The sequence below is a fragment of the Borostomias antarcticus genome (assembly GCF_949987555.1).
Source record: "Borostomias antarcticus genome assembly, chromosome: 21".
In the NCBI taxonomy this organism is placed as follows: domain Eukaryota; kingdom Metazoa; phylum Chordata; class Actinopteri; order Stomiiformes; family Stomiidae; genus Borostomias; species Borostomias antarcticus.
In genome coordinates this window covers 1623099-1648854 of record NC_140254.1, presented here as the reverse complement: position 1 = coordinate 1648854, position 25756 = coordinate 1623099, and the positions used below count along the sequence as shown (strand labels likewise).

At 45.3% G+C, this 25756-nt stretch overlaps 1 protein-coding gene across 1 annotated transcript; it reads left to right on the top strand.

Moving 5' to 3' along the window:
* On the top strand, window positions 1–24435 carry LOC311323327 (thrombospondin-3b-like; the record flags this gene model as incomplete). The annotated part of the gene is made up of 31 exons (XM_084455528.1): window positions 1–81; window positions 3893–3962; window positions 4438–4517; window positions 5461–5553; window positions 7210–7392; window positions 9676–9752; window positions 9956–10113; window positions 10360–10507; window positions 13983–13990; window positions 15325–15531; window positions 15767–16020; window positions 17019–17121; window positions 17524–17550; window positions 17804–17886; window positions 18134–18185; window positions 18327–18475; window positions 18782–18922; window positions 19120–19194; window positions 19412–19564; window positions 19926–20036; window positions 20139–20246; window positions 20381–20540; window positions 20676–20794; window positions 20922–20974; window positions 21188–21381; window positions 21868–22046; window positions 22275–22323; window positions 22536–22732; window positions 22891–23063; window positions 24121–24260; window positions 24380–24435. 31 exons carry the CDS (start codon window positions 1–3, stop codon window positions 24433–24435), a joined length of 3681 nt encoding a protein of 1226 aa, XP_084311654.1.
* Between the last annotated feature and the right edge of the window lie 1321 nt (window positions 24436–25756).

The window sequence follows — 25756 nt, the reverse complement described above, 5'->3', positions numbered from 1 at the left end:
ATGGCGGCCCCCTTGGAGTTGTACTGTTGGAAAGGCGATTGGGGTCTACCCTCTGTAGATACTGACTGTTTAACAGTACTGGTAAGAACGACACATCTGATTGCATATGTTAAATAAAAGGATTGCTGTCTTCTGTAAATGTAGCTGCTATGACTATCCGCTGTTATGTTAAGGCAGGGAGAGGGATGACCGAGCCATGTGTGAGCCAGACCACACCGTCCAGAGATACCCCGGAGATAACCTTACCTGATTATGGTCCTGTGAATGCATTACGTTGTAACTCCAATCGAGTACAAGCTATATTAACTATAATATAGCTAGCTAGTTTAAATAAGGTTGTATAGGACTGATGTTAGCTAAACAAGATGTTAAGTAACGCGTTAGCTAACAGTAGTAATTGAATAGACAGACCATGGAAGTTAGCTGGCTAACACGTTATCAACCTTGATGTAGCACAGAGTAGCTAGCTGATGTTTAGAGCGAGCTTCATATATTGTATAATATGAAGCCTTGCAGTTGAATTGTCATCGATATTGTGCGCATGAAGGTTTTTTGAATATTATCCTTACGTTATGTCTGTAAGCGGAGAACTAGTTCACTGAAGTTTATAGCGTATATGGGCTTTTAACGCCCCACTCGGGATTGTGGTCGTAACGCCCAAACGCAGTGACAAGACATTTTAAATTGCAGGAAAGGAAAAGTAACCGACTCTCCTACAATTACATGTCATAGAGAGTCTACCTTCATATTTTCAGCTTATTATGGGCATATTTAGTTATATAAAAACGACCACAAATCATCACTATGAATTCTGTGAAGTGTCGCCCTCAAAATATTGCTTGGCGACGACTTGTATGAGAATCCCATAATGTACCGTTGGAATTGAAAACCGGAATTGTTTAGAGGATAATTTCAGTTACAAATTAATCTACAGTGTTATTACCAAACATTATTTGGTTTTGTACATTTACGAATGAATGAAAATTAACTCGGCATGCAAAGTGCAATTTTTCATAACTTTAGTTAACGTTACTCTAAAATTGTAACATTTGTTTGAGCTACGTTTAGGAATAGCTAACTAACTAGATCACTTGATGCGAAGTGAACATGAAGACCATTTCACATGAGGTCATATACTGTAGCATAATATTTACAGACAGTCTAAACGTTATCTAAACATCAGTCAACATAACTAAGATGACCAGATGGTGACTGAGATCATTTATAAACAAAAGATACGTCATGATCCTAGCATGTGTTTGTCTTTCAAGTGTTGGCTTTGGCATGTCTGTTAGGACAATCAGTCCCTCCCTGTAAATGAGCTGATTTTTTACATCGAGTCGACTTTGTCCTGTCATTATTAGGCTACTCCTCTTTGTTTTTGTTTACCCCAGTGCATATAGTCTCACCGTGTGCTGCACAGCTGTATAAATATCTTACCACCATCACTTAATGGTCGCCAGGGCTCTGAGAAATGGGAAACATTCTGGTTCTTTTGTCTTTGGCTTCTATCTTTGTCATTAAACTGGTTATTCTCTGCTGATATGCCCATTATGCCCACTACCATACTTTTCAGTTTCTTTGATTTGCATGACACTCCTGAAGTATTAGCTTCAGTGGCTGGCTTATTTAAACAAGGCTAGGCTATCTCACTTCTTTATTAGGGCTATACACCATGTTATGAACCCTTAGGTTTAATTTTACTTGATGATTTAGCTATCTTGATCTGAGCATATTTCTGTCAAACATGCTGACCCAACATGTTTTTTTTTCCTGAATGGAAAAGGGATTTATGTCTGTCTGGCATTGCGGGAGACTCCCTTTATTTTTGGTGGTAGGAAAAAATGTTTGGGTTTCATTCTTGTCTGCGACAAAGTGGGGTCTCCCATTACTAAACCTACACACTGAGAGGAGGTGGGGGTGCAGCATGGTTTCTAAATGCATGTGGTAATTTAAGGTTCTCTTCTCTCCCCTCGCTGAGAGTGGCCATGGTCTATTCAGATTTATTTTTAAAAGCTGTACTATAGGAATGTGTCAAGTGTCCTGATTTTAGACATTATGTTAGTCTAATTCATTGCAATGAAGTGCTTTCTTTTTTTGTGATCAAATATATATATATTTTTTTAACTCTCCACATGAGAACAGAAATAGGGAGAGGAAAAAAAAAGATCACAACAAAACAAATATATTAAACAAGATAGAAAAATAAATAAATAAAATAAACCCACCCACAAAAACAAACAAAAAAGGAACAGAGATTCTTACGGACACAATGCAGTGTTTTCTAAATTTAGCCTTTGAAACCTTCAGGGGTTCAGCTACCTGTAAGGTATTGTTAGAGGAATAACTCTGTAGACTACTGTTCTACTGTCAATCTACTGTTGGGCCTACTTGTCACTATCCAAGAATGAGGCAAGAAGAATTTGACTGCTGTTAAAGCTACGCAGCAACCACTGTTAACCACACAGAACTTTTATACAAGCTGCCAAGAAAACCACTGAATACGCATATTGAGGTTTGACCAAATGTCTTAAAGGCTACATTTTTATAAAGCTGCAAGTCTGCATTAATCTGTTCCTCTGCTTGCATACATCTATTCAAAAATTTAAAAAGCCCAGGATGGACAAATTCACTCTCACCCTCATGCCACAGTACTGATACCCTAGCATGCAAATGTAGTCCTACCATTTTGGTCAATCTGATGGAATTATTTTATGGCGAGTCGATGTTAGGTTTCTGTCTGCAGCCTAGGCTATATAATCTACCTACTGGTGTCAAATAACTAGTAAGCTAACATCTGTAGGCCTAATCGAAGAGCCGTACTTCGATTCTAGATGAAATGGTGGCCTTCAGGCAGTCTTTGGCTGCCGGGGCCTAGCAGCCTGCGCTTTGTTGACAGTGCTTTAGCTTTAATGGCCCTCCCTGTGTGAAACATGCATACCTTTTCTCCCTGTGGGCCCTAAAATGTGTATGATTTGTAGAGCGTTTGTCCTTCAGTTCACCAGAGTGCCCAAATCCTCAGTGGAATTGTCCGACAGCCCCATGGTCTGTTTGATGTTAACTGTGGTTTCCTGACTGCTCTGAAAAGAGTGGGTCTGAACCTTTAGAAAGATGACCTAAGGCCTTGCTCCCTTTCTCCTTGTCCCTCTTTTTTTTCTTCATCTACCACCACCGAGCTAGATGTAGGATAACCCTGTATGTATGGCTTAGGCAGGAGAAATGAACGGTTGATTGACATGTGTTTTTGATTAAATCCAGCTGGTCTTAACTGCAACATATTAAATGTATCCCCCTCCTCAAATACCAGAGGCACAGAAGTCTAGAATATAAGTGGTCCTGGTCATTTATTTTAATTAGAGTATGGGAATATGTTTACAGGGTTGAAAGCCTCAAATGACATCTAGGCTGCTTGGCCTGTCAGCATGTAGGTTAGCTCAGATGGTTATGTGCCTGAAGGGTTACAGAGAACTGTACACCTTTGTCTCGTTAAACCAGTATACTCCTTGATAATCTCACCTTTTGAGTCATCCTAACAAGATTTCTCTGTCTTTGAAGGAGCCGTCTTCACCCCTCAGGGTCGTGTGTTTATGTTTTTAAAGGATGCTCATTAGTGGTAGGCTATAATCTTGCTTTTTGACTGGAAAGGAATCATGCAACTCACTGTCTAAAGACATGTGTTGACCTCAGAACCATCAGTAAGGAGTGGTGGTTTGTTTTCTTGCTGGATTCAGGTTTTTTTGTGGTGAGCTCAAAGTTTTCTTGTCATTTTAGAATAAGCACAAAAACGGCCCATGGAAACAGTCCACACAATTCCACTTATTGAGTCATTGTGACTCCTTTCAGTTGGAGTCTATTTTGTTGATTAATTTGTTTGCTTGTTGTTCTCTTCCAGGCGTATGCCAAGTTTGCTGGTGCTCCCCTGAAAGTCCATAAGATTACCAATCCCTGGAGAAGTCCGACAGGTAAGTCCAGACCATAAAAGACTTAGCCTAACTTTTTTTCTTACTTTTTGATACTCAGTGGAGTTCTTGCTGTCAGCACATAAGACTTGGCTACTGAGGTTAAAGTATTACAGGAAACCCCTCATTACTGAACAGAGAAAAGGTCAAAGACTCAAATGTCATAGTCACAAATCACCTGACCGTCTGAGTAGAACACAACCTCAGGGCACTGATCATACACCCAAAGAACAGAGAGCGAGAGTGAGAGCCAGAACAAGCCATGGTATAATTTATGAAGACAGGAAGCTTTTGCTGTCGTCTCTCTTCTCGCGTAAGTAGGACAAGGTCACAGGTCATGGGGGTACAGGTCACGGGGTCTCTGAGCACCTGATGTACTTAACATCCCTTCATTGTGTGAGTGACCAGCTCACTGCAGCCACATTTCTTCCTTAAAGCGCACAGGTCTTGGTCTCTGCAGTCTTGTCTCTGGTTTCAGGTGTTCTGCCAGCACTGAAGACCAGGGAAGAAGAGAGTGTTTCCAAGCCAAGCAATATCATCATTCACCTCAGAAAACAGGTCAGTCGTCCCACTCTTTGCTTTACCGAAGGACCCCCCGCCCTCACGCTCACCCCATCGTTCTACACAGGAAACATTTAAACATCCATGCCCTTCCACATTTGGAGCTGCTCTACAGAAAACAGATGTACTAATGTGACACTTAATGGCTCAGAGCCAAACTTAGTAACAGACAGGTGATGGGCAACGTAGCCACTTTAGGTCACTACTACGGATGGTGTCTCTATATCTGAAAGGCAGATGTTAGGGGAGATTTCTGTCTGGTTTTCAGGATAACCAAGGTGGTTTGCGGATCATGGACAGTGGGTGTTGAGGGGAATTATTATGGGTTATGGCATCGATTTTAATTGGCAGGGAAAGTGTTTAGTGGTTTAGTTCAGATATAGAGCAGAATCATTGCATTCAGCACATCCACATGAATGCGTTGGCAGTGTGTTTTATTGTTGTTGTGGCTTAAGAGGGAGGTTTGTCAGTTACGAGGCTTGGCAGGGATGTTCATGATTGATGGGTGCTGGGACAGGATTCAAGGATAATATGTCTTGGCAAAGAGAAAGTGTAGAGGATGGAAGGCAACTTAAATACAGGTCCAGCTGGCTATAGACCTGTCGTTAGCAAGTAAAGTTGTGAATTATAAAGCTTTAATTGAAACAGAGGCAGGCTAATGGATAGAATAAACTTACAGCACTTTCCTCTTAAAAGTCACAGTTAGTTTTACATTTGTTTTATGCCTTGGTAACCACAGTTATGGTGCTTAGCCTGTCTAGGTTTATAACAAAATCCTCTGCCTTGTTTCATTTATGCTTGGCTCCTACCAGGCAGGTTTTATGGAGATCGTTGTGATCTTTTTGAGTGATGGATATTGTCCCTCCAAGCCTCCATGTCCTAATCCACAATCCTGTCTTCCCACATCCAGTGTTGACATGCTTCCTCTGCTGTCTTTCAGAAGTACAATGCTGATTATGACCTCTCAGCCAAAGAGGGGGCAGACACTCTGGCCTTTGTGTCTTTGCTGGAGGAAAAACTACTGCCTGCTTTGGTGAGTGTGTGTGTGCGGTGCGTGCGTGCATGTGTGTGTGTGCACGTGTGTTGTCTGTCTGTAAGAAGGTATGCCACACAGGAGAGAGATAAAGGTTATACAAGAGCGAAAAGAGGGCAATGGAAGGTTGGACGCAGGGCAGCATAACTTCACATTGTAACATTTCCATTGTCGCCTTTCTGCGGTGGTTAGCGATGATAAAAATATCAAAGGTATCAGCCCTTTCAGTCTGTGCCAGGGGGAGGAGTTAGAGGAGGCACCCCTGTGGGTTCAGGAACGCTTTCAAGTCATTGAAAAAGAGGAAAGAGACATTTTCTGTGGCCTCATATTAGATATCACCTTTCTGCACTAGCCTGGCGTGACCTCTTGGTACTGTTCTGTTTCTCTCAAGGTTAATGGCAACTGGAAATGCAAGAAGAGGACTATTTGTTCCTAGCCTCGTAAGACCTTCCTGATCTCGCCAGCTCACATTTTGCTTCTCTATACGGATCAGGCCAGGCTCAACATAAATCTGTCTGTGCTCCGACGAGTAAAATTTACTCGGGCCAATCAGCATCCTATGAGGAACTACTGGCAGCAACGGCGTGGTTTAGGTGTTGCGATTGGTTGAAGTCAGTTAGCCTGTGATGGATGGTGATGGTTCACCCAATCACCTGCCAAGTATTTTTGAAAGTACCTGCCATTTTCCAATCAGTTTCCAACGGCGACCTCCCAGATGGTTCTGTGTAACATGTCAGGCTTATTTGTTCCATGAACACTACAAGAAAAAAAAATAATCACAGAGTGTCACAGCCAGACTTGTTTGGCTATGTTTGATTGCCAAGACAAGGAAAAGTGTCTGCTCATTATGCCTTCATAAATATGACCGTTCTGAAGCAGTTGACCTAGGCAAACACAGGGTTTATCAAGGTTATATTGATGTCTAGCTCACTGTCTCAGGAAAGAGACATGTTGCTTCAAGTTTACTGCTCAAGCCCTGAGGAGAATCCTAGTGTTTACGTTTACAATGAGCAACCTGCGCCTCATTTCCTTTAAAAAGTCCCTGGCTTCCTGTATAAAAGAGGGGATAATGAAATGGCTGACAGACGTGGTCTCTCTGGGGATGCATCTGGAAACAAGCGGAAGACCACCGGCGACCCCTGGGGTCAGCTTTCCATCTGTACTAGTGATCCCATGGGAGTGGAGCAGCAGGGCTTACGATTAGGGAAGTGGGCCTGTGACCACAAGGTAGTCACAGATAGTTAAATCCTACATTAGGTATAGATTCCAACGGATTGGTTATTGGGTAATTCAGTCGTGCCGCTGGTGAAATCACACTCATGAAGTGAAGCATCCAGATCACAATGGTGATTCTGTCTATTTACTGTAGTTATTTTGAATAAAGCGACAGGATGTGTGTGAATATCTGTCTTTTACCAATTCTGTGTGGGGTCCTCCTAGCCATAAATATGGTTAATTTCCTAATGGTGGCACATTTTTCATGAACAACATTATTGTTATTGTGTCTAAGGAATGTAGAAAATGCCTTAGGTCATTAATTGTACTCCCCTGACATGACATGACATGACCTATGACATAATGCAGCATATGACATAGTCTGCCCTCTATTCCTCCCATGTTCTGTGCGTGTGTGCCCCCACCTCGCCCTCTCCTCAGATCTACACCCAGTGGGTGGACTCCAAAAACTATGTGGACGTGACGCGCCGCTGGTACGCCGAGAACATCCCTTTCCCGCTCAACTTCCTGCTGCCCAGCCGCATGCACCGCCAGCAGCTGGACAGGCTGAGGCTGGTGAGGGGAGACCCCCTGCTGGAGCCGGGGGAGCAGCTGGAGAAGGAGGTGAGAGAAGGAGAGAGGGAGGGTGTATATGGAGGAGGAGGTGAGAGGGGTGAAGGAGAGGGGGAGGGTGTATATGGAGAAGGAGGTGAGAGAAGGAGAGGGGGAGGGTGTATATGGAGAAGGAGGTGAGAGAAGGAGAGGGGGAGGGTGTATATGGAGAAGGAGGTGAGAGAAGGAGAGGGGGAGGGTGTATATGGAGAAGGAGGTGAGAGAAGGAGAGGGGGAGGGTGTATATGGAGAAGGAGGTGAGAGAAGGAGAGAGGGAGGGTGTATATGGAGAAGGAGGTGAGAGAAGGAGAGGGGGAGGGTGTATATGGAGAAGGAGGTGAGAGAAGGAGAGGGGGAGGGTGTATATGGAGAAGGAGGTGAGAGAAGGAGAGGGGGAGGGTGTATATGGAGAAGGAGGTGAGAGAGTTAGAGGGGGAGGGTGTATATGGAGAAGGAGGTGAGAGAAGGAGAGGGGGAGGGTGTATATGGAGAAGGAGGTGAGAGAGGGAGAGGGGGAGGGTGTATATGGAGAAGGAGGTGAGAGGAGGAGAGGGGGAGGGTGTATATGGAGGAGGAGGTGAGAGAGGGAGAGGGGGAGGGTGTATATGGAGAAGGAGGTGAGAGAGGGAGAGGGGGAGGGTGTATATGGAGAAGGAGGTGAGAGAAGGAGAGGGGGAGGGTGTATATGGAGGAGGAGGTGAGAGAGGGAGAGGGGGAGGGTGTATATGGAGAAGGAGGTGAGAGAAGGAGAGGGGGAGGGTGTATATGGAGAAGGAGGTGAGAGAGGGAGAGGGGGAGGGTGTATATGGAGAAGGAGGTGAGAGAAGGAGAGGGGGAGGGTGTATATGGAGAAGGAGGTGAGAGAGGGAGAGGGGGAGGGTGTATATGGAGAAGGAGGTGAGAGAAGGAGAGGGGGAGGGTGTATATGGAGAAGGAGGTGAGAGAGGGGGAGGGTGTATATAGAGAAGGAGGTGAGAGAAGGAGAGGGGGAGGGTGTATATGGAGAAGGAGGTGAGAGAAGGAGAGGGGGAGGGTGTATCTGGAGAAGGAGGTGAGAGGGGTGAAGGAGAGGGGGAGGGTGTGTATGGAGAAGGAGGTGAGAGAAGGAGAGGGGGAGGGTGTGTATGGAGGAGGAGGTGAGAGGGGTGAAGGAGAGGGGGAGGGTGTATATGGAGGAGGAGGTGAGAGGGGTGAAAGAGAGGGGGAGGGTGTATATGGAGAAGGAGGTGAGAGAAGGAGAGGGGGAGGGTGTATATGGAGAAGGAGGTGAGAGAAGGAGAGGGGGAGGGTGTGTATGGAGAAGGAGGTGAGAGAAGGAGAGGGGGAGGGTGTGTATGGAGAAGGAGGTGAGAGAGGGAGAGGGGGAGGGTGTGTATGGAGAAGGAGGTGAGAGAGGGAGAGGGGGAGGGTGTGTATGGAGGAGGAGGTGAGAGAGGGAGAGGGGGAGGGTGTATATGGAGGAGGAGGTGAGAGAGGGGTGGGTGAAGGAGAGGGAGGATGTGTGAGGAGATAACAATCAAAAGGGAGAGAGACGGTGTGGAGGGGTTCTAAGATCAGGGGTTCTAGGAGATGACAGAAAGGTAAAACAACATAATTGAGTTATAGAAAACATGGTGTTGGAGAAGCTAAGGAGAGGCAAAGAGAGGTTGAAGGTATAACAGATGTGGTTTGACAGGAGGTGAAATAAGGTAACATGGGAGGATTAAGACGATTCAGGTGTAAAATTGGTTTTTCATGCCATTACTTGACGAAAGAAGACTTGGCACCCTAAAGTTATATTTCTATGATAGCTAAGGGAATTCTGACGGATAAAATGAAAATGGCAGCAACAATACCAGAGGAGACTGTATTTAGTCTAAAGACCGGCCACCCTATCTACAGAGGGTGGTTCTTTAAAGGCGGTTGCAATTTAATAAAGCCCCAAAATCCAAAAAAACTCCCTGTTTTCACAATACATGGTAGGTGGGGTCAGACAATTAATTTCTATGGCAGCCACATTCCGAGGGGGAAGTGGTTTTATAAGTGGTAACAATGATATGTTGTATGTGTTAGTGTTTGCATACGATCCCTCCCTAGAATGCTTTGTGCGTGTGCGTTTGTATGACGACTGCGCGCCACTAACTTAAGACGTAGTGATCTGGCTTCTCCATTGAGGCTGTCTGGAACCAGCTCTCTGGGTGATGATGACACTCGCTGATGACATTTTGGTGAATGCAAATCCAGTTGCTCTCAGGCAGTGAATGCAGCTGTGTCCATGCTGATGGTTGTCAGGGCACTATGCGTCTCTTTTCGCAGCTCTACCACGATGCCCTGGAGTGCATGACCCTGCTCTCCCAGCGCCTAGGCTCACACAAGTTCTTCTTTGGGGATTCGTAAGTGGCTTCATTGCTCAAACACTGTGGAGGCTTACGCAAGCACTTGATCTGGCACGTACACAGTATTGTGTTCAAATGACACATAGAAGGAGTGTTATATACTTTTGAGGTGGATGATGGGTGTCATGTGTGGGTACGATATGTGTAAAAACTGACAGTATTGTGTAATATTACTGAAGAAACCTGGTCTGTTTCTCTAGCCCATCATCTTTAGATGCGTTTGTGTTTGGTCACCTGGCTCCCCTGCTGAAGCTCAAACTACCCAATGGAAAGCTCCAGCATCACCTCAACTCACTGGACAACCTGCGACAATACTGCACCAACATCCTGGTCCTGTACTTCCCCTCAGAAGGACGAGGTGAGTCCCCCAACACCTCAAAGAGAGAGAGATTTTAGCTCTACAGTATATTAGCTGAATGCCACACGCTGCCTTGCTAGGAAGACACTACACTTGGAAAACCCATTGGGAAAATAAAATATATTCTGTTAATTCATTTTTGCCACCAATGTTAAGTTTTTCAGGCTCTCCTTCACTATGTCAGACTTTCCCTCACTATGTCAGACTATGTCAGACTTTCCCTCACTTGTCATGTCTGTTTTTCAGATGGCCCCAGCCGCAAGGTGTCAGTCCATTCAGACGGCAGTGACCTTGACAACGAGCCACATAAAAGACGCAACCAGTTTCTGTCAGCCCTGTTTGCCTTTGGCGCGATGCTGGGCTACGCCATCTTGACGGGTATCGTCAGTGTCAAGTACGTTCAGCCACCGGAGGCGCTAGAGGGACTCAGCCATGGAGATGATGAAGATGAGGATGAACAGGAAGACGAAGATTAAGGAGCCTCAAAATGGACTCTCGCACTTCTTCCATTCACTGCATATTGATGGACAATATAGGGACTGGTTCGTGTTCCACAATGCCAGATAATTTGCTGTTTTCAGTACAGCCCACCCTTGGCCTGCATCATCATGCCTATTTGGGTGGTCTTTTATGTGTGTTTTTTATGCAAAGTTTTTGTTTTCTCAACATCCCAGGAAGGCATACCGTTCCTTGTGTCAGAATCTTTATAGACGCTTTAATATAATGCAAGGATGGTATGTCTTTTCTTGTTCAGGTTTTCATTTTGTTGGATGTGGGTGGGACAGTGGTTTCCGAGCCACGTTCTGTAATGTTTTGTCAGGTTTCACTTAGGCAAATGGAATTTTGACTTGATTTCAGGTCATTAAAAGTAAAAATGCTGAACCATCTCGCAAAAGTTGTCTTTGGGATTTTGTTTCTGCTTTAAGGTCAGTTACCACACCCCTAACACACCCTAAAATCACAATGGAAAACACATGAGATTCAGTCATACAGCAGAGTAATATTACTCTTAAATACCTTTTTTTTGCCATGCTTTAGTTGTTGTTTTTAAGGAGAGACTTAAAACATACAGTGTGAGCCCATACTTTGCAGCAGATGTTCTCAAATGGAGCCTTAGCTAGTCAATATCACCCAGCTATCCTCCGCCTCACCACTGCGTCCTGGATCTTGCCTCACTATACACACAATGCTAGGCTTGAAAATGATATCCTCACTGTACACACAATGATATCCTCACTATACACACAATGATATCCTCACTATACACACACTGATATCCTCACTATACACACAATGATATCCTCACTATACACACAATTATATCCTCACTATACACACAATGATATCCTCACACAATGATATCCTCACTATACACACAGATATCCTCACTATACACACAATTATATCCTCACTATACACACAATGCTATCCTCACACAATGATATCCTCACTATACACACAATTATATCCTCACACAATGATATCCTCACTATACACACGGTATCCTCAATATACACACAATGATATCCTCACTATACACACAATATCCCCACTATACACACAATGATATCCTCACTGTACATACAATGATATCCTCATTATACACACAATGATATCCTCACTATACACAATTATATCCTCACTGTACACACACAATGTTATTCTCACAAATGGCACCAGCTGACAAAATGTGTTTTGTGACAAGCCAAGCGATAGGCAAACAGAGGAAAAGAAAAGTCATATTTTTGTTTTGTCTGAGTGTTAACCCTTGCTGCTCAATGCGAACCATTAGGCCAAACATGGACGTAATAAATTATGATTGCGATTCAGCAATTAAAATTATAAGTAAGGTCAAATACCCTATTACCCAATCAGATGTCATATACTAAAAGAACTCTTGGGAACAATTAAGTCTAGGCAATGTATATTTTACACCCACACATTCAGTAAAGTCAACTTTAACACCCTTCCAATGTCCATGTTATACCATACTGTGCATAATTTCCCTTGAAAACGTCCAACCTCAGTAATGTGTAGTCCTACAGCAAACTATCTATTTTTCAAGCCTCCTTATCACTGCTGGTGAGCTCCTGCTTCCCATTTGAGTGAGGAAAGTGTTCAGCAGCTCAAGCTGCGCGGATCACGAGCGAAACAACTTTCACCCATTCTTCTGCAGCGGGCGCGCAGAGTGCAGTCCACCCCCACCCCCCACCCCCACCCCCCCTTGATAACCGGAGTCGCGCTGCCCACTGTGCAGTGAGGAATATATTTAGTTCAATTTAGCTTTTCAGGCCATATCTGTGGACGCGCAACAGAGCAAATTTAAGTTCCAGAAACATTTGGAGACGGGCGTTGAGAGGATGGATACGAGGTGGCTTATGCCAAGAAATCTCCTGCTTGCAACCGCAGTACTTCTGTTGGATTTCACATTGGCTTCCGAAATGCAAGGTAGGCTCTAATAATGTGCGAATTAAAACACAAGTAGGCTAATTGGTTTCAAATTGAATCTATTCTATCCATGCTCTCTGGCACGCAGAACCGTAATTAATGGAATTGCACGTCCATGGCAAAACGCCAGAAGTAGGCTACGCTCGTTTGGACAGTTTTCCAACTTGTGCAGTACTTTCGGAGTTGAATAAAATGAGGACTAGCCCAACTTCAGCGTAATTTAAGCAATTTAGTGTAAACTGCTGTGTGTGATGGACAAAACTGCTGTGTTCAAATTTGGTGTACTGTAAATGTAGCCGATACAGTCAGTAGGTTCTATGTTTCAATTTATTATTTTTTAGTTTTAGCTCTTTATGCATTTTCTGCATGTTAAATAAGATCCTACCATTGGAACAATAGACCCTCAACAATGAATGGGCCCACCCGCCATTCAGAAAAGTCTTTGCTGGATCCTAAAGGAACAATAGGAGCCAAATGTCACTGTTTCACTGGGCTGACAATCCTGATGCACTAGTAACCCCCCCCCCCCCCCCCCTCCCCGATGTTAGGCTGACCTTGTATTAGTGGTAAGGGTTGACGGTCACTTATAGGCTACTTTGACGTTCCAGTCTCTGTCCATTAAATATGATGTTGTCTAAAACATCAGAATGATGCACAAAGACTGCAGTGTGCTATGCACCGGTCATTAATCAGAGCAGAAATGGGCTGTACAATGGATTAGTCTTGAATGGTTCCTGTTGGCACGCCACTGATCTGCAAACAGTAGCGACATAAGCACTTTAACTAAGTGCTCTGGAAGTTGAGGATAGAAGAATGAAGAGAGAGAACCAGCAGAGAAGTTGTGGGATAACATTCAGCGGACTTTCACGAAACAGAGGAGGGATAACAAATGAAGTGAGTAACGGGAGACTTGTTTTCCTAGGCCGGGGTAGACCCAGCAGGGAGTCTATACAATGATGTTGACGTTTCTTTCCTTCAGCTGTGAGCTGTGTTGTCTCAGCAGCAAAGTATCAGTCAGAGTGGATCTCAGGATTGAGAGAGATAGGGCCGGGGTTTTATTTCCAGATCTAAATACAACCTCCCTCAGACAGTGGATCCTGGACCCATATTAGAAGGTGAGAGGGGAGGGAGAGAGGCACCTGGAAGGGGGCGTGGTGGAGGTCAGAGACCTGCCTGCTATCTCTCTGCTGACTGGGTGGTCACTCTGGAAGGAGGGAGAAGATGAGAGAGGGAAACACAGGAGGGTTTGTTAATCACCTTTTCCCGACCATGCATGCCTGGATGAGAGGTCAGATAAAAAGCATCCATCCATGTACAGAGAATGGTTACCTTTGTACATGTGTCACTTTTCTTCTTCAGGTTGGATTCCATTATTCTATTCTATTCTATTCTATTCTATTCTATTCTATTCTATTCTGTAGTGGTGAGAGTACCAATGAAGCTTGGAGACAAAGCTAAGTCTATGGACACCAACATAAGTATTGTAATTCAACATAAGTAACTCAAAAGTCAATATAAGCACCATATTGCAGCCCTTACTGAGCTTTACCAGTATCTATAAGGGGTCACCAACAGTTGCATGTAAAAGTAGACACTCCTCTTAAAGTAGGGTTCAGTGGAAGCGACAGACATCACTACTATCACACAAAAGAGCAGCTTTTGCTGTCAGTGTCAGAAGCAGAATAATACTCTGGTGGTAAAGGCAACAGACCAGAAACAGGGGGACAGGAGGCTCTGTGTTTGTGTCTCGCCTATAAAAACTCAATAACCCTACAAAGTGACAGTAAACTCTGCAGTTGAATCAGCTATTGTCTGTTCTCTCTCTCTCTCTCTCTCTCTCTCCCTGTCTGTCTGTCTGTCTGTCTGTCTGTCTGTCTGTCTGTCTGTCTGCCTCCCTGTCTGCCTCTCCCTTCTGTGCTCTCTCCCTGTTTCAATTAATCTCCTCTCCTCTTTTTGTCATGTATGTGTTCTTCACTCTCCTTGCGTGCCGGTCTTTTTCTCTCTTTGTATTACAACCCCCCTGTTACTGGCTCTGTCTGAACCCCTCTAAGACTCTCCATGTCCTCTACCCCCCCCCCCCCCCCCTCCTCTACCATGGAAGCATACTGTATACAAACCCTCTCTTTCTTTTTTCCATCTTAGTGTAGTGAGCTATTATCATCAAACGGAATCATTGCAGAGAGGACTGCAGTTTCTCCAGTCAGTTCCTCCCAAACACTGTGCCTCTGTTTGCTATCTCAAGGTTGTAGACTCGGGTCTTCGTTAAAGGCCCTGTCCTAAACTTCATCTAGCAGCTGCATGTCCATTCTGTGTGGGTGAGTTGAGGTGGTGTAGGAAAAAGGAGAAAACGCACACCGTCGTCTTGGAGAGGTACCGGTAACGGGTGAAATATACTAGAAAAGGAAAGGAAACCGCTCACTCAAGCTCTCGATGCTGGGTGATTTATTGAGACGTTTCGGCCTTGCGGCCTTTGTCAAAGTCTTGTTCCAAGAATGATAGTTTGTTAGATATAAGTGTATTATATATTGTCAAATGACAGCAGAACATAAACCATCATAGAACTAGAACCGTAGGTTTAATTGTAAGGTTATTTTGAGGTAAGAAAGTTGAGCTCATTTGGTCCTCAAGAACAGTTGAATTCCAGTGGCAATTGAATTTAATATGCCTGAAACGGCTTTGCGGCAGCATTTTTAGCAGTAAAAGTTACCATGAACTGTTTTGGAATTGTTATTGACTGATGTTCTTAACTCCCTCCTCTCCCAGTGGTGGACATCCTGGAGTTGCAGGACGCCAAGCAGAGTGTGTCTGCAGTGGAGAAGATATCAGCAGTCATGGACAGTGTGTCGGACCTGTACCTGGTCTCCACGCTCCGCCTGCCACCCAAACTAGGAGGGGTGCTACTGGGCCTGTACAACAAGGAAGACCACAGGAAGTACCTGGAGGTGGCCCTCATGGGCAAGGTCAACAGAGGTCAGCAGATCATTATTGCCAGGGTGTCTCCAATGCAGGGTTGTCAATTCGTGTCAAATGTCTTGTCAAGTCTTGTCAAAATCTCTCCTCATGAAGTTCCTTTACAGCATTTTTCTTCTTTTGAACGATTTCTTAACTTCTTAGACCGCCCAGTTTCTTTCTTTGAAGCATTTTCTCTGCGCAGGATTGTCAAGTATTGTTATTGTTTACACTTGCTTTGTGCTCTGTCTCTCAGTTCTGGTGCGGTACGTTCGAGAGGACGGGAAACTTCACACAGTGAACCTTCAGAACCCCGCCCTCTCTGACGGACGCACCCAATCACTAATCCTCCGGGTTGGTGGGCTCAGAAGAAACCACCTCAACATGGAGCTCTACGTCAACTGCCGATTAGTTGACTCGACGCAGAGTCAGCCGGCATTGGTCAAGCTCCCTGCAGAGGGGGAAGCTGTGGAAATTCGGAATGGACAGAAGGCCTATGCCAGGCTTCAGGTGACGATAGTGAAACACAAGGCTCTTGTAAAGCTTGTACATGTTGAAGGATACACAGTTTTCTTCCAGTCACGTACTGTACCTGTTATGGCCAAGTAATAAATAAATACATAAATAAAGGCCTTAAGACCAAGCCAAAACACAAGTAGAAGGTTCCGGATCCCCACAGAAATCACTGTAATTGGGTAATTAGGCTGCCCTGTACATGAAACACAAACCTAGCCTGCCCACAGTGATAGACGCATTCCTGACTTTATAGCTTTTATGAGAGATATTCTGTGGTTGTTTTACACGCTCCTGCATCCTGCATTTACAACTGAAATGCAGTACATGCTGCTTAAGCAACTTGGAATTCATTTGTTAGCATTTTTGAGTTTAGGATTGTTTACACAGTTTACATTTGGAAATTATTTGTTAAGGGAGCAGTTGTATGACATTTTTGAGTTATTCTTTGTTCCAGTGTCTTTTAATAATTGCTGCAAATCACATTTGAATGTGAATATAGAGTATTTGAAATAGCCTGCACTGACATTTCTTTCCGTTCCACAGTACCTCTGTGGTTTATGATGATGATATGATGCTGATGTTCTGAATGAATAACTTGTTATGGAGAACCTGCAGCGCTGTAGGCCTTATCTGAGACTGACAGCTGTCACGTTCCCACCGCACAAAGAGCTGGTGGTGTTATAATGGAGGTACTGTATAGAAAGAGAGAAAGGGAGAGACTAAGGAAGGAGTAAGAGGAGTGAGAAATCATACAGTAGTTTCTATTGCTCATCTTCAGTGGGGTTTTCAGGTGACAAGCAGGCAGGTAGAAGCAGCTTCTGTATTGAGCTCGTCTTTGAAGTAAATACCCATTTCAAATCATAGCACACAATCATTGCACATACTCAAAGTTAAAAAAAATGGGACAACAGAGAAAGGACATAATATTGCAATAGAATCTGGGTATGTATATATGCACTATTTATACTTGAGAATGTGTCTGCGTCTCTCAGGGTACAGTGGACACTCTCAAGCTGGCTCTGGGTGGCTCCTTGGCCAAAGCAGGCGTGCTGACTGACTGTCCTTTCCAGGGAGATACATCTTTCCAAAATTCAGGTTGGTCTTTCTGGTTTCAGTCTTTCACTTTGATACTGATTTTGTCACCTGCACTAAGGTGTTCGGTTTTTGTGTGTTGGCTGTAAGCCGACACACCAAGGAGAGGGAATCCTTTTTTTTTACCAATGTCTATGATTACTATGTCTACTATTTAAAAGTGACTGTGGATCCACCAGTAATCAAATTACCTTTATGCCCTCTTGTGGTGAGTTGTGGTAAATATTATTTTCCAACGTATTTTCTTCAGGGGAAAGTAGCCCATTTAAAGAATATAGTGCACTTTGTAGTTCCTCATATGAAACAACTACTGTACATGGTCCACTGTAGTCATCATTAAATCATCATAAAGATAAACCAACAAAGGTGATGAATTACGGAAAAAGTCTCCTCTTGTGTCCACAGTGAGTGCTGATGTGAATGCCATTCTGGGTGAGTACCAGTCAGAAACACTACTCTGACCTTTGACTCCTCCGTCCGTGTTAGGCCTTACCTTGAAGTCTGCCCAGGCTGCACACCTCGACTAACAAACAAATAAACACTATTTTTGAGATTTTTGCAGATTGAAAGGTTGAGCTGAATGTTTCATTCCATAGTATGATAGAGAATAATGGAATACTGTATGTCTTGGAACATCTTCACTGTGCTGTTCTGGTATTTGAGCCTTTGGATGTCTCCGGTTCAGGTGACCACACCAAGGCCCTGATTGGCCAGCTCATCATCTTCAACCAGATCCTGGGAGAGCTACGAGAGGACATAAGGGAACAGGTATGAGAGAGAGAGAGAGAGAGAGAGAGAGACAGAGAGAGAGAGAGAGAGAGAGAGAATGAGAGACAGACAGACAGAGAGAGAGAGGGGGGTGTTGAGAGTGAGAGAATGTTCTTAAATGTTCTTAAATCACCAGTATGTGTGAAAGATACAGACAGACTCTATATATGACATGAGATTATCCCATTATGCTCTATACATGTTCTGACAGAACCCTCTACTGAGACTGTGTCTGTCGTCCCCACAGGTCAAGGAGATGTCTCTGATCAGAAACACCATCCTTGAGTGCCAAGCGTGTGGTGAGCAAAAGACAGAACCAATCAATCAATCAATCAATCCCAAACACATCACGTTAGCCTCAGACAGCATATGCATGGCATTGGCTTAGGCTGTGTTTGTAGATTTGACAGTCGGTTCTCTGTGTGTTCTTCACACCCTAGGCTTCCATGAGCCCCAGTCTCGCTGCGAGCCTAACCCCTGCTACAAGGGGGTGCCCTGCACGGAGTCCCGGGAATACCCAGGGTACCGCTGTGGATCCTGCCCCGGGGGCATGACAGGGAATGGCACCCACTGCCAGGACATAGACGAGGTGCCACTTATGATCCATCATCCCCGTATACGGATAATAGTTATTGATTAGTGTAATAACATGTCAATCTATCCATCATCATATCCATCGTAACATGTCATCGTTCCTTCTTCCTCTTTTTTTCTTCATTGCTTGCTCTAATATCTATCTATCCCCCTTCTCTCTCTTTTTATTTTTCTATGTGATCCCTCACCTTTCAAGTTAACGTTCACTGTAGATTCTTACAAAGTGGAAAATGATGAATACAAATAAGGTTGAATTGACTCTCCTCCTTTGTTTATCTGTTTCTCTCCGTCTGTCTCTCAGTGTGCTCTGGCCCGGCCGTGTTTCCGGGCTGAGGGGTGTGTGAACACAGCCAAGGGGTTCAGCTGTGAGCCCTGCCCCATTGGATACTCAGGCCCTCCCCTCAGTGGCGTGGGAGTGGACTTTGCTAAGAGTCGCCAGCAGGTCTGGTCACCTTCCAGTTTGCATGACCTCTATGAAATAAAAACCATTCATCTTCTACACTTAGATGTCGAGTTGGTATGTGACCTGTATGTTATTCTCCAGGTCCCAACTTATGTTATGAGCATTATTCTGAAATGTCCAGTTCATCGTTCTATGTTCTTGATCCTTCATTTTGGGGTTTTCTCTCTATACTGTAGGAATGCAGAGACGTCGACGAGTGTGCAGATCTATCAAACACGTGCGTTCCCAACTCTGTCTGCATCAACACTGAGGTTAGCTTCCTCCACAGTCATATCCTGTTCATGTAACTGCTGGCTCACACAGCAGTCAGAGATCACTCTTACTACCGATAGCATCTTTTACCTGGCTAATACATCTTCACAACCTTCTTCTTTCTCCATCTCTCTCTCTCTCTCTCTCTCTCTCTCCAAACCTCCCCCCCCTGCTCTCTCTATCTTTCCCTCAACCCCCCCCCCCCCCCCCCCCCAGGGCTCATTCAGGTGTGGCGAGTGTAAGGAGGGCTTTGTGGGAAACCAGACGACGGGCTGCTTCTTGCGTCGCTCCTGCGCCACGCTGGGCTTCAACCCCTGTGACGTCAACGCCCACTGTGTCATGGAGCGCAACAGCGAGTTCTTCTGCCAGGTCTGGCAAAGAGGGATACATCCCAAACACAACCACTTGGTCTCTACGCACTCCTGTAGATCACAGAGAGAGAGAGAGAGAGAGAGGGAGAGAGAGAGAGTGAGAGAGAGAGAGAGAGAGAGAGAGAGAGAGAGGGGTGAGCTCTCGTCAAATCGTCTGCTGCTTGAGCACCAGTATATAGAATATCAGCTCAAAAGTATTGTGGAGCTCCTACACCAAACAGTGCCAGCACCTATTTCAGTGCAGGTAAAACCACTGTGTGTTTATTAAGATAAGTCAAAACCAGTATACTAACTAATGCAATATCCGTTTTTAGTCTGTGTCTGTATCAACCGAGCCATCCTCTCTCCTGTTCTCTCAGTGTAATGTAGGCTGGGCTGGTAATGGGAACACGTGCGGCCCTGACTCAGATATCGACGGTTTCCCAGATGAAGCTCTGCCCTGCATAGACAACGACATCCACTGCCGAGCTGTAAGCGCGTGCCAGCACACAGAACATAGAGTGTAACCCAGACACAAATATACTGACCGGTCCACTGCTGACCAGACAACCATCCCTGTTCTCTCTGGGCAGGATAACTGTGTGAACACACCCAACTCAGGCCAGGAGGATGCAGACGGGGACGGTATCGGTGACCCGTGTGACGATGACGCAGACGGAGATGGCATAAAAAATGTGGAGGTGAGTCTAGCAAGGGCCTTGGAAGAGCTCCTCGGTGGCCGTTTAGATGTCTGTTTTGTCCCGTAGGTGAAAGGATCTTTCTGTCTAGGCAATTCTTCTCACCATTTCGTTTTGTGCTCCTTCCATCTTTACAGGACAACTGTCGTCTGGTCCCCAACAAGGACCAGCAGAACTCCGACACGGACTCGTACGGAGACGCGTGTGACAACTGTCCCAACGTCCCTAACGGCAACCAAAAGGACACGGACGGAAATGGGTCAGGGGACACTTGTGACAACGACATCGACGGAGACGGTAAAGAGGAATTCAGAGATTCCAGTTTTGTACCCCCCTCCCCCTCACTGAGGCTGAGATTGGTCACAAACTTGTCAAACCTTTTAGTGGGTAACTAAAGAGATTGTTCCTCACCTTTATTCTCCTGTCCTATAGGAATCCCCAACGTGCTGGACAACTGTCCCAAGGTGCCCAACCCCATGCAGACGGACCGTGATGGGGACGGAGTCGGTGACGCCTGCGACAACTGCCCAGAGGTTAACGACCCCATGCAGGTCAGAAACGATAGCCCAAGGTGTCACCCAGGTCACACAAGACAGAGAGATGTTAGAAGAAATGATTGGTTTGACCTTGTTGTTAAATGTTGATGTGACATCTTTTTTATGCTCTTTTGTCGTGCAGTCGGACTTCGACAACGACTTAGTGGGCGATGTGTGTGACACCAACCAGGACATGTGAGTGTTTCACACACGCACGCACGCGCACACACACACACGGACAAACACAAACACACACGTTTATTGTTGGGATTACTATCTAGTCAGGCTTCATAACATTGAGCTGTTGAAAGTAACTTTAAATTATATCTACAGTATAGTACCAAATCCCATGCAAATCGCCTGAACATTGTCATTGCCCCCCAATCTGCTCGTCTCTCCACTGTCCAGGGATGGGGATGGACACCAGGACACCAGGGACAACTGTCCGCACGTCCCCAACAGCTCCCAGCTGGACTCGGACAACGACGGGATCGGTGACGAGTGCGACGATGATGATGACAATGACGGCGTTCCCGACTACAGACCTCCCGGGCCGGACAACTGTCGCCTCATTCCCAATCCCAGCCAGACGGACACTGACGGTATGTGTGGGTGGAGACTGTAGAGACAGTCCCAAAACCACTCCTAGCCCCTAGCCCTGCACGAGACCCTCGGTAATAGTAAATGGACTGCACTTATATAGCGCTTTTCCACCTTAGCGGCACTCAAAGCGCTTTACAATGGCCTCTCATTCACCCACACACTCACACACCAATGGCGGTAGCTGCCATGCAAGGCGCTAACCTGCTCATTGGGAGCAATTTCGGGGTTAGGTGTCTTGCTCAAGGACACTTCGACATGTGGACAGTCGGAGCTGGGATTCGAACCACTGACCCTTCGATCATTGAACGACCCGCTCTACCAACTGAGCTACAGCCGCCCCTCTGTATCAAAACACTCATGGAAAACGTATGGAAATAGATGGTGGTATGATGCACCTGTTGAAAGGAAGGATACATTTGTTTGTGTCTCTACTTTCCCTGTCTTTCTTTGACTTCCATTGTCTCATCTTCAATCATCCAATCAAGGAAATGGCATCGGTGACATCTGTGAGACGGACTTTGACAATGATTCCGTGATCGACTTGATTGACGTGTGTCCTGAGAGTGCCGAGGTCACGCTGACCGACTTCAGAGCCTTCCAGACAGTCATCCTGGACCCAGAGGGTGACGCCCAGATAGACCCCAGCTGGATAGTGCTCAATAGGGTGACCGAAGGGAACGTGCAGTACTTGCATAGAGGGCTTCACATTTTAGACATTGCTATATTGACTCCAAACTTATTTCCACATACAATTTTCCTCACTGAAGAAGTTTGTGATGCCAATTGTTACAATGCATGGTCAACGAAGCGCAAAGATACATCATATTATTTCCATGTCCTTATGTTTTTGTACTCAAATGAACTATTGCTTTGTTTTGGATTTTGTCTGTAGGGCATGGAGATTATTCAAACTATGAACAGTGACCCTGGTTTGGCTGTAGGTAAGTCTGGAGATTTCATTTGGTTACATTCTGTCATTCTTGCTTACTGTCTTGTATTCTTTCTCTAACTAATCCTATCCTCACCCCACCCCACCCCACCCCACCCCCACCCTGGGCCCTGACAGAGAACATCAGAAGTCTAAATGTTTCGCTCTCTCCATCTTTCTCTTTTTTATTCCCCCTCTCCACCTGCACCACCCTGTGACCACAAGGCTACACAGCGTTTAATGGGGTGGACTTTGAGGGAACATTCCACATCAACACAGCATCTGACGACGACTACGTCGGCTTCATCTTCGGCTACCAGGACTCCTCCTCCTTCTACGTAGTGATGTGGAAGCAGACAGAGCAGACCTACTGGCAGTCGTTGCCCTTCAGGGCTATGGCCCAGCCCGGCCTGCAACTGAAGGTCAGTTTCACTCATCAATCATTCAGCCTTTTCACATTATCAGCATATCTCACACAAATGTGTGTGAGAAAATGAGCTAGTTTGCCAAAAAGCGACTGAAACTCTGAAAAGTGTGAAAGCAGGAACCAGACTATAACTTTATTCCCTTTGTGCATCAGGCAGTTAAGTCTCGCACAGGCCCTGGTGAGTTCCTGAGGAACGCCCTGTGGCACACGGGTGACACCCCTGGCGAAGTCACCCTGCTGTGGAAGGATCCCCGTAATGTAGGCTGGAAGGACAAGACCTCCTACCGCTGGCACCTCAGCCACAGGCCGCAGGTGGGCTACATCAGGTGAGACATACTGTACCACCACAGCCTCTCACTGTGGATATAAATGGTAAATGGTAAATGGACTGCACTTATATAGCGCTTTTCCACCTTAGCGGCACTCAAAGCGCTTTACAATGGCCTCTCAGTCACCCATTCACACACCAATGGCGGTAGCTGCCATGCAATGCTCTAACCTGCTCATTGGGAGCAATTTGGGGTTAGGTGTCTTGCTCAAGGACACTTCGACATGTGGACAGTTGGAGCTGGGATTAGAACCATTGACCCTTCGGTCATTGAACGACCCGCTCTACCAACTGAGCTACAGCCGCCCCGGTGGCAAACACTTACTGTGAAATATAGTGGGCAAACACTTACTGAAAAAGATTCATGGCATGGGATCGGTTGCAACCTGCAACCTAGAGGCAACAGACCCACAGAGGTTATGACTAATCCAGTGATCCATGTCTGACATTTCAAACAGAATTGGTCATTACCTCCGCCCCAGAGACAGCGTAGGGCGAGAGGTAATGTTTTCGGTGGCGTATTTATTGGTTGGTTGGTTGGTTGGTTGATTGATTTGTTAGCGCGATGACGTAAAAACTACCAGACCAATTTTCCTGAAACTTGGTGGAGGGGTGTAGCATCCCCAGGCCAACTTTACATTTTGGAGTAGATCTGACCCGAGGAGGGCGCCAGAGATCCGCCCAAACACGGCCGGCCATTCACCTCCATTCATTTTTTGGGCTTGGTCTTGAAACGGCCACATCTCGACATATCTGGACGTGGGAAGGTCACAGAGACATGGGGGTTTGCGCTGGCATAAAGCTCTCGACCTAACAAATGCAACAATACCAAACATATCCTGCTCGCACGCATGTGCACGTGACAGAGCAACGAAATGCATTTGTGGTCAGAGGACTGTGCTCTCTGAGCACCATTTCTAGTTTCTACTTATTATAGTCTTGTATGTCAGTGGCATGACCTGCAAGACAATACTAAATAGAAATGAACAATTCTGTATGAAATGTTAGATATATCACTTCACTATCGCCATCTCTTTCTGTATCCCACCTCCCAGAGTGAGACTGTATGAAGGGATGACACTGGTGGCAGACTCAGGTGTGGTGATTGACACCTCCATGAGGGGCGGAAGACTGGGCGTCTACTGCTTTTCTCAGGAGCAAATCATTTGGTCCAACCTGGGCTATCGCTGCAATGGTAGGCTGTTACACTCATTACCTTACCACCAGGAAGTTAAGACGATACTGTTGATCTTTTGACTGATTGATGTGATTTAAATCGAATCCTGCTGGAACCTGTCTTCTCCCACTCTGCAGATACTGTGCCTGATGAGTATGAGTTCTACCGCAAGCAGATCAACCTCAGGGTGTGACATTAGCATCTGAGTTCACACACTACGCAACAACATCACCTGTGCCTTCGCTGGATCTTTGTGTGTGTGCGCTTGTGTTTGTGCGTGTGTGTGCATGCGCGTGTGTGTATGAGTGAGTATGAAAGAGAAGGAGAGAGAGAGAGAGAGAGAGAGGTTTGGCGAGGGCACATTAATTCACTTAAAGTTGCTAGATACTGTCGTTTTCCTCTCAAGTGAATTCATACCTGTCCCTTGTATGCATGTACTGTATGAGTGTAGTGTGCATGAATGAGTATAATGTGTGTGTGTGTGTGTGTGTGTGTGTGTGTGTGTGTGTGTGTGTGTGTGTGTGTTTGCAAACATCCCACTGTCACTGCCAAGGCTATGACAATGATGTTCAACTCCATAACATAAACTGAGATTACTTTTGTGAAGAAAGAGATAGAACCATGAAATGCAATAATAAACAACTAAATCAAACTTCCTTTTACTGAGTGAATTTGGGCAAGATGAAACCATTCTTGTCCAATGTGGTTTCCTTCTGCCTCTAGATGGCACAATGTACAAAAATCTGAGGAAAGGGATCAATGTTGAGGTTTGAATGAACCTCTAGGTGGCGTTAAGTCGACATGGCTTTAGTGAAGAAAGAGGTTGACATTTTCTGAAAACTCACATCATCCATGGTCCAAACACCCACAGGATGCTCCAGTGAGCGACACTACTCAGTCCTCAGATGTGAAAGTATGACCATAGCCTAAAGTAGGCATACCTGCTGTAATATGACCAGCCAGGCGGTAGGCCCAGAGATTGACACATTTCTTAGTATCACAATTAAAGACCCAAGGTGGCATCAAAGTGGGTCCACATTTACCCAAGCAGAAGATTCCAGCCCTGCTGTATTTGGAATTGTTTCAGGTTCAAACAGCCCCCATGAAGGAAGAAGGTCACAATCCTTGGGTCATTTATTTTACCACATCCAATAACAACCACATGGATTCCTTAATGTTCACTGTACACAAGTGGAAACTACTGTGACGCAACCAGGGCAAAAGCAGAGGCTCTTCAAACGGCTGTCCTGTATGAATTATGTACGCTACTGATGCACACAGCCAGGTGGGATGTGACAACTGACATTTCACACATCTTATTCAATTGCTGTATGTCCCCTCTTTCTTTTATTCTGAGATTTGTTTACGTCTAGACTGTCTTTAATTAACTATTTAGACTGCGCATTTACAGTGAAAAGGGATCTTACTGTGACGTATATACCCTGGGTTACTCTCCATTTCATCAACGTGGCTCTTCAGTAGCAAAGGCATGTCCTTTGTTACCCTCAACTTTA